At 39.8% G+C, this 8,796-nt stretch overlaps 2 protein-coding genes across 2 annotated transcripts in view; one reads left to right on the top strand and one right to left on the bottom strand.

Moving 5' to 3' along the window:
* Positions 1-892: 892 nt before the first annotated feature.
* On the bottom strand, positions 893-7,774 carry LOC101845204 (the record flags this gene model as incomplete). Its single annotated transcript, XM_005089302.3, is given in 4 exon segments — positions 893-1,008; positions 2,232-2,358; positions 3,160-3,499; positions 7,320-7,774. Coding segments are annotated over 4 exon segments (590 nt in total), but the record flags the coding sequence as incomplete, so codon positions are not given.
* A 19-nt stretch (positions 7,775-7,793) lies between these two features.
* The window catches only part of LOC101857074 (USP6 N-terminal-like protein), a gene marked incomplete in the record, with an annotated part of 24,384 nt that continues 23,381 nt past the window's right edge, over positions 7,794-8,796 (top strand). Inside the window, 1 exon segment of the mRNA XM_005089267.3 lies at positions 7,794-7,964.

Genomic DNA, 8,796 nt, shown 5'->3' with positions numbered 1-8,796 from the left:
GGGGGTTATGGTGTTCACAACTGCATAATAAAGTCCTATGAGCGCGCAGGAAACAGTAAGCATTTTCGGTTTGGTAGGAATTGATTTTGAATTTTGCCCGGTTCGCGGCCGAAGCCCACTCTTACGACAGAACATGATTAGATCTAGAGAACAGGAAAGCAGGTGACAGGACAACATTTTAGAAAAGAACATTTTTCGTCACTGTCAGGTTTCGAACCTTGGAGGCCTACCTACTGAATGAAAGGCAAACACAGTGCCCTTCGACTACAAGAACCCCCTCGTATGGTGTATTCCGTCTGAATAATTGCATCATGGGTACGTACCTGTGACTGCATCATGCATCACTGCATGCGTATCAACAGTATTAGTATCATTTAACATGAGTGTGCTAAGTGCACTGCTGTGCTGATACTGAAAATGTGTGCATGTTGGTGTTTTCTGAGATATATCCACCCCAAATTTCCCTCGTGGATCAATGAAGTTTATCTTATCTCATCGGAAAATATTGTGTGCATTTCTGTGTTGATGTTGTGATCTGTATGTGTTGGTGTTCTTGAATATCCTCCCAAATTCCCACCGAGGGTTCAACAAAGTTTATCTTATCTAATTGAAAAGTGCTGGGCGCATTTCTGTGTTGACGCTAAATCTTTGTATGTTTGTTTCCTGGTATATCCACCTCAAATCACCCCCCCCCACCCCGTGAATTAATAAAGTTTACTATCTTTCATCTCTTACCCGCGGGTGGTTGGAGGAAGCCACTGATAATAGGTCCTACTTCTTTACTTTCCCTCTTTTGTTTCTGTCTTGTTACTTTTCCCCAGCACTAAATGACCATTACTGTGTCGATGTGCTTCTGATAATTACTCAGACAAGCAAAACAAACATCTGTTACCTGTACGTTACCATCTGGTCACCGCGACAACCCGGACTTCTCACCAACTTGGCAAGCTGTAAAAGCTCTGAAGAATTCGGTGTGGTGCCCAGGATTGTACAGGCCAAGTGGTTGTCCTGGAAAAAAACAACTCAGCAACAAAAAACAAAACAAAAATAAAAACAAAAACAAACGCACAAAAAGTATCACGAAGACATGGAGCAATGGGGTTTGGGGGGGGGGGGGAGGGAGGGAATCAGTATTTTACTTTTACCCTCGGTTGTTTGGTATAGGAATCACCACGACTCCACCCGATTACAAGGAGAGTGCAAATCCGCGGATGGTTTAATACATTTATTTATTATTTGTCCATTCATCCATTTGTTTATCCACTTTCCATCCATGAATGATTCTTTACTTAAAAGTATATAGTTTGATATCGAGACAGATGTTAAGAATCGCAGCTAACATTGTGCACATTCAACTAATCGGATGTGTGTACATGTATTATAAGTAGGTCGCTGGCGTCTGTTGTGTAATGGTTAGGCCTATATAAGACTCTTCAAGAGATATAGTTCGATTCCCGTGTGGGCAGGGCTTTTTAAAAAATCGAGTATTTCCATTTATCTGCTGCTATGCCGTATCTTTCTCAGCTCGGGTTGGCCCTGACTGGCAGGATTAAAGTTTCCCACCTCCTAAATTAGCTAATCGTGTTGAAGGGGGTGTAAAAAATGTGCAATGATTTACCAAAATAGGGCAGGCTGTGGGACACGTTGAGAACTTTTCTGAATTGTCACGAAAGGAACAAAATAAACGGGGTAAAAACCTTCGAGTTACGAACCTATTCTTCTCAGATACATGTACTCGCTCAGGGTTTTAGTTTAGTTTTTGTTTTGGATACCCTGGTCTAGTGAGTCTTGGTCATGAAGTGATTTTCGTTCTAAGACGTGTTCCATCTCATATAGCAACACATGGATAAGGAACATTAAAATTAAAAATTGTTGGTATCGAAATTACATCAAAGATCGAGTATATGATCTTTGATTACATCACAGAAAAAGTCGCCATTCGAAAGAGGCGGCATGTTCGTCGTTCGAGGGAAGCCTGCGGGTAAAAGAAGCTCGTCGTTTGAGAGTGCCCCCTGATTAGGCTAACCTAGATTTTTTTCGATATCAACACGACAAAACGTCTCCAACCCGCTTCTGAAATAACCTAATAGTGTTGATAGGGGCGTTAAACCTATACCATTTCACCTTTTTTTAAATTTATTTATTTATTTATTTATTTATTTATTTATTTATTTATTTATTTATTTATTTTTTTTTTTTTTTGGGGGGGGGGGGTGTCTCCAGAATCATACCTGAAGGAATTTCTCCACCTGCAGGTCTGGTGTCATCCGGCTCTGTAGGACGGTCTGCCTGTTGTGGGCCACGCTGCGGAACGCTCGAAAGTCGTCCTCCAGTAGCTGATGTTCAGGTACGGGAGGTCTGTCAGAAAAAGAAAAGAAAAGAAAAAAAAAAAAAAAAAAAAAAGAAGTAAAGAAAAGAAAAGAAAGGTTGGGTTTTTGGTAAGTTTGCTAAAAGTTTTTACCGTACTTGCAAACTGCATAATAGGTCATATGAGCGCAAGTTTGAGTTTAGTTTTAAGAAGCGGTTATGGGCACTCGCAACACAAATAGGTCAAATTATAATAACGATTTAAAGTGTTACTGAAGAGTAACATACAGTGCAAGGAAAAGAAGTAAGAAAGATAAGGACGATTGACGATTTAGTTTAGTTTTTAATAAGAGTTTCACGGCACTTGTCACACAAATAAGTCGTATAGGAACTGAAGGTTAGAGGTGTTACCAGAGACTAACATATAAAGAAAAGATGGAGGAGAGATGATAACGATAGATGTTTGATAGGATGGAAGGAGCAGGCTACTCAAGAGCATCCTCAAACCACCCACAAATAATACGAGTTTATGGCACTTGCAACATAAAAAGGTCATTTAAGTCATAAGTGCAAAAGATTAGGAGTGTTACTGTAGAGTGACATTCAGTACAATAAAAAAAGAAGGAGGACAGTTCAGGAGGATATATGTTTGATACGAAAGAAAGAGCAGACCACACCAGAGCACTCAACAATCACCTACGAGTATGAGTCGGAACAAAGAGGAGCAGATCGACACAATAACACTCATTTAATGATAAACACACAGAGAAAACAACTATTACGGTTTGATGTAACTAATCATTTATTTTTTGTTTTAAAACAAAATGTAAACATTTTGCAGGCCCACCGTACCGATTAGCCTCCAGGTTGTACAGCATTGTAGGAACGACTCGCTTTTTTCCGTTCCTGTGATCCCTCCTGTGGATGTACAATTCAGAACACACGGGCTTTGCGTGATGACCGACAACTGACTGGTAGCGGAACACCTGGCTGGTCGCTGGTGTCTCTTGGCCAGCTTCCCAGAGGTCGTCGTCGATGGGACCACACGCGGTGTACATGGAAGAGGCTCGGAGCGGTGGGCCGGACAGTAGAGCTCTCGTGGTGAACGGGACGAACACAGAGGTGATCCGGTTGAGCCCCGTGCTCCTCATCGTCTCGGCGTTCATCCCCAGCAGCGACAGCGAGCGTGGCTCTATATAAAGTTATTTGAATTGGGACGGAGAATGATCGAGAATTATCGGCTGTTACCTGGACAAAATTCCCAATAATTAATTAATTCCTATCCGATACTAAAACTGAAAATTTTTTAATGGCATGAAAGCATACAGAGTACCTTCGAAATCGGGATGTAGCTGCCGGAGGGCATGGGGTCCTTTAGGAGGGAAACATATTCACACGTAAAAATCAGTTACACTGCAAGTTGAAAAACCAGGAGTATCCGACTAACCTTGGGATCTATCAGGGAACGCAAAGAAAACAGTCTAAAAATCAGTTACTGTATGGGTCTTGGAAGATTTGGCAGGCTGGCCGCAGTATTATAAGCTGAACGACACAAAAATCTTACACCTCATTTGTAAAACCCGTGGTCCCCAGTCATGTGTTTTGTTACCAGTTTTGTATACAATGTATACCAACATACGTAAGTATGAAACAACAATTCGCTTGACTGATACGCCTTGATGAAAAAGAGTACCGCAAAAAATATTATGTATAGGTCTATGTTTAGTGAATGGTGCAACAGACAATTTACTAAAGATGAAAAACCTCTCAAAAACAAGGGAATTGATTTTAAAAAACCAAAAAACAGGCATCTCTTCGTGGAGGATTCAGGGAGGTTGGACTGCCTCACCCGCTACCCAAGGGAGGTGGTGCCCCCCCACTACCAACAACAAACAAAAACAAAACAAAAACAACAACTAATAAGTTACAATTAGCAACAAAAAATTGACCTTCCAAAATCACGTGAAAAATAATCATCGTCATCATCCAGTGTCAGATCTGCGACAGGCATCGGCGATCATGGTTCTCCATTCATTCCTTTTCTCGGATGCTCTGAAAAAAGCTACGTTTCCCTGATCTTTCCATGTTACCCGTTTGTTTTGGTTCCCTAAGTAGGCTGATCTGGGCCTACCTCTGCCTCAGTTGCCTTCAATTTTGCAAGTGAGAGCTAGATGTTCAAGACCCTTATGTCTATTCAGGTGTCCCAAAAACTGCATTTGTCGTTTCCTGATTATTTTCATCAACATTGAACGCCCCACGTTGGCTTCATCAAGCACTACCTCATTTGGTTTCTTTTCCTTCCTCGACACTCTTAGCAGTCTCCCAAGAAACCACATTTCAGTTGCTTCTATTTTATTTTCACTGTCTTTAGTGATTGTCCAGCGTTCACAGCCATATAGAAGGGTTGACCAAACATAGCATTTCAGAACTTTCATTTTGGTGGTCATTGAGATGTTTCTATTTTTCAGGATTGGGCTCATTTAATTGAAACTAGCCTTAGCCACTGTAGATAATTCTCCGTTTTATTTCTGTGGAACATTTGGCATCAGATGTTACATGTATCATATATCCAAGATATTTACTGTCGGACTTGTTTGATCTTTTCACTTTTGCTAATGAGATTACAACTAGGATATGCTACTTTTTGGGGGATATTACAATGCGTTCTATTTTCTGTACATTCAACACCAATCCTTTACGTTCACTTTCTGTTACAACAGTATCTAGAAGCAATTGAAGGTCCTTTTCTGAGCCTGCTATTAAAACTGTGTCATCTGCATACCTGATGCTATTAATATTTTCTCCATTTACTTTGAGACCCGGACATTTTTCTATTTTTCTAAGGATTGTTTCACTGTACATGTTAAAGAGATCTGGTGACATAACACATCATTGCCTCACTCCCCTCCCAATCTGCTTATATTCACTGTATTCTACATTAATTCGTAACAGCAGCGTTTTGGTCCCAGTACAAATTCCAGATAATTCTTAGATCTTTTCCATCTATGTCTAGCTTTTCCAGTATTCTAAATAGCTCATTATGTCTAACTTTATCGAACGCCTTTGAATAATGTATGAAGCATAAATACAGATCTTTCTGTGCTTCAATACATCTTTCCATTAACATTATTGAGGTGAATATAGCATTTCTAGTGCCCTTGTCAGGAGCAAAGCCGAATTGCGTTTTAGATATCTCTGGTCTTACACTTTTTCTCAATCTTCCCATTATTACTCGCAGCAATATTTTTGTAAAATGACTCATAAGGCTAATTGTTCTGTGCGTATCACACTCTGTGACACCTTGTGTTTTAGGTAAAGCTATACAAAGTGACTTTATCATATCTTCTGCGATCTCACCACTGTCATAAATAGAACCTTTGTTATTTCAGTGCCTAGTTCTTCAAGTGCGACAATCACTTCAACTGGAAATATTATCTGGCCCTGTGGCTTTTCCTTGTTTCATTTTCCTAATGGCAGCTTTTACTTGAGCTTTCAGAATTGGTGGTCCATTTATTTCATTCCTTATTACCGGTTTTTCTCCTCTATTATCTTTGAAAAGTTCTTCTGTGTATTCTGACCACCTGTTTAAGACATTCCCATTGTCCGTTAAAGTATCCCCTCTTTTTGATCTTAAGCATCCTGTATTTGATCATCCTTTTATCCCACTTACTTCTTTGATTTCGGAATACATGTTGCTGTCTTTGTTTTGGTGCTTCTCAATTTGTTGACACTGAGCATTTATCCATGTTTCTTTTGCTTCGTTGCATTTTTTTCTCCCCCCCCCCTCCCCCTGTTTAAGATGGTGTACTTTTCCACATTTGATTTTGCCTTTCTTCAATACATGTAATAGATTGTCAAAAAGTTACAGCAGAGGCTTGATGGGGAAAGTTAGGCCCTTCAGTCTGAATATATTTATCTTCCAAATATTCCACGTCTCCACAATAGAAAGTTTTTATAAATTTTAGTACATATCGTGTTTTGTTAGAGATTTGGGGAAACAAGTACCCCATAAAAAGAAATAACTTTCTATACAAGACAAAATTTAATGGTCTTAAAAAAGGCGGACACAACGCTACTGACCATAGTTGCACACCGACCCAAGACTTTTTATTATCGACCTAGCAGTAAACGACTTATTTCCAAAGCATTAGCAAGAACAGACAGATAAAGAACCTCATTCCTACCAACCCGTGCAGTGAGGTTAGCCTACCGAACTCACGTTGCTACAAATAACACAAATACACACAAATACACACACACACACACACATAGAGGGAGAAGGAGAGGGAGAGGGAGAGGGAGAGAGAGAGGGAGAGGGAGAGAGAGAGAGAGGGGGAGAGAGAGAGAGAGAGAGAGAGAGAGAGAGAGAGAGAGAGAGAGAGAGAGAGAGAGAGAGAGACGGGGGGGGGGGGGGGGGAGAATGTTTATGAAGTGGAGGTGTTTCAGCTCGTAATAAATGTACTGTCAGGTATAGATGTCTATTATGTCCTTTCTAATTGTTGTGTGTTGCACGAGTACACCTGACCTTTGTAAAACCACTGCCATTGTAAACGATCGACACAAATTTCTCCCTGGGAAATGATTAAAAATTAAGCCCACATTGTCATTTTCGTATCACACATTTATCCAACAGAGTGAAAGTAGGTAAATGACCTATCATTTCCTTTTTCCTTTCAGCACGATGACACCACAAGGGATTCATTTCTCTCCCTGATAATGATAATGTCTTATTTAATTAAATTAAAATGCTCTTTAAGATAATTTTGATGATCACGTTGACCTTACTATAACTGATTAGCGTGGTCTTGTTTTCTAGTATTGTAAAAAATGCAATTTGACCATCTTTTACAAGTCCATCGTAAAGCCAGTACGGTACGGTAAATCTAGATCTATGTCCTGTTTAATTTGAAAGAATAAAATAAAAAAAGTGGGGAATCCAACTTGTTTAACAAAATCTCTTTCAACCCCTTATATTTCTATGGACACGGTATTATTTTCTTTGTTGTCCTTGCCTGACATTGTTCCGACTGACAGCAGTCTCAAACTACGCTCGGTAGTGTGACACGATCCTTCCTCGGAGAAAATATTGCTGAAGACACGTCTTGATCAAGCGTTTGAAGAGCTTGATTCGAGAATCGTCATGCCATGTTGTCAAAACAAGGCAAGGGAGAATACAGAGGATGAACTCTCATAACACAAAATTTATTCGGGTAGCCTCCCTTCAGACCTACAAGTCAGACGTTGTAGAAAAAGAATAATTTTATTGTTGTGTAAAGATCCGTATCGTATTTTATAGGTTTCTGGAGGGTAAAATAATACAGGCATATTTGCATTTCCGCATAAAAATACCCCTCCCCTTTCTGCTCCCTACAGACAGTAGGCCTAGACAAAGCAACATTGTAGTTAGGCCTACGAAGCTGGGAATATGCGTAGCTTTGTCACGTGGTGCGAATAAGTTCCTGTTTTATGATCTAAAAATAACCTGAGGTGGGTTTGTGTTCCGGAGATATTCCTTGGGGGAATGAATGACTATCCTTTATTGCATTTATTGTTACATTTGACATATAAATTCCTACTGTCTAATGTTTCATGGCGTATAGAATGCGGTGAATTTTGAAGTTCAGGCGTAGCAAGTAGGCGAGCACCATCAGTTTAATGTGAGTATTAAAGTTTCAGGCGAGAGCAAGAGACCTTGAGTGTTTGTTGAAGTCTTGACTCCCCCATCGGATCTCGCATCGGGTCCGGTCTTTGACTGTTTTGTTTAGATTGGATTTGTGCTGTAGCCCATCGTCGTAATCCGACGATTCAACAGAATAGATCCTGATCTAGATCTACAGTGAAACCCAGTATAGGAAACAGCTCTAGTCAATGCCCCATTCATTGCATGATTGACCATGTCCTTTCTGTCTGACCAGTTCTGACTTGGCCTTAGCCTTGCATTATTAGCTGGTTGCATGCATTCACTGTCGTGACAATTAGATTCTAGATATAGATCTAGAATCTAGATCTAGATTCTAGATCTAGAATCTAGATTAGATCTAGATCTATTAGTCTAGAAATCTAGATATCTTGATCTATCCTCAAGATCTAGATCTAGATCTAGATCTAGTCTAGTCTAGATTGTCTAGTCTAGACATCTAGTATTCATTCACGAATCAACAAGGAACAAACTTTTATGATAATATGTATGAAAGAATGATAAACTTGTGTAAAATGTAAAAGTATAGCCTAGCTAACTAATCTAGAGATAGATCTAAGGGATCGTAGATCTAATCATCTAGATTCTAGATCTAGATCTAGAAATCTAGATAATCTAGATCTAATTTTAATTGTAACGTTTGATTCCACAGACCAGTGCACAATTCGTTACATAGATTGAGTACTGTGACAAGTTTATATCTTTACTAGGCCAGGACAAGATCGACGGCAAAAAGACTCGAGGCCTCGATTCCAAAACTGAAAAAAATCGAGGAATCGAGTCCGATTTTC

The sequence above is a fragment of the Aplysia californica genome, unplaced genomic scaffold, assembly GCF_000002075.1.
Source record: "Aplysia californica isolate F4 #8 unplaced genomic scaffold, AplCal3.0 scaffold00004, whole genome shotgun sequence".
NCBI lineage: Eukaryota > Metazoa > Mollusca > Gastropoda > Aplysiida > Aplysiidae > Aplysia > Aplysia californica.
The sequence above is the reverse complement of the archived record's forward strand: the minus strand, read 5'-3'. Positions and strand labels throughout refer to the sequence as shown.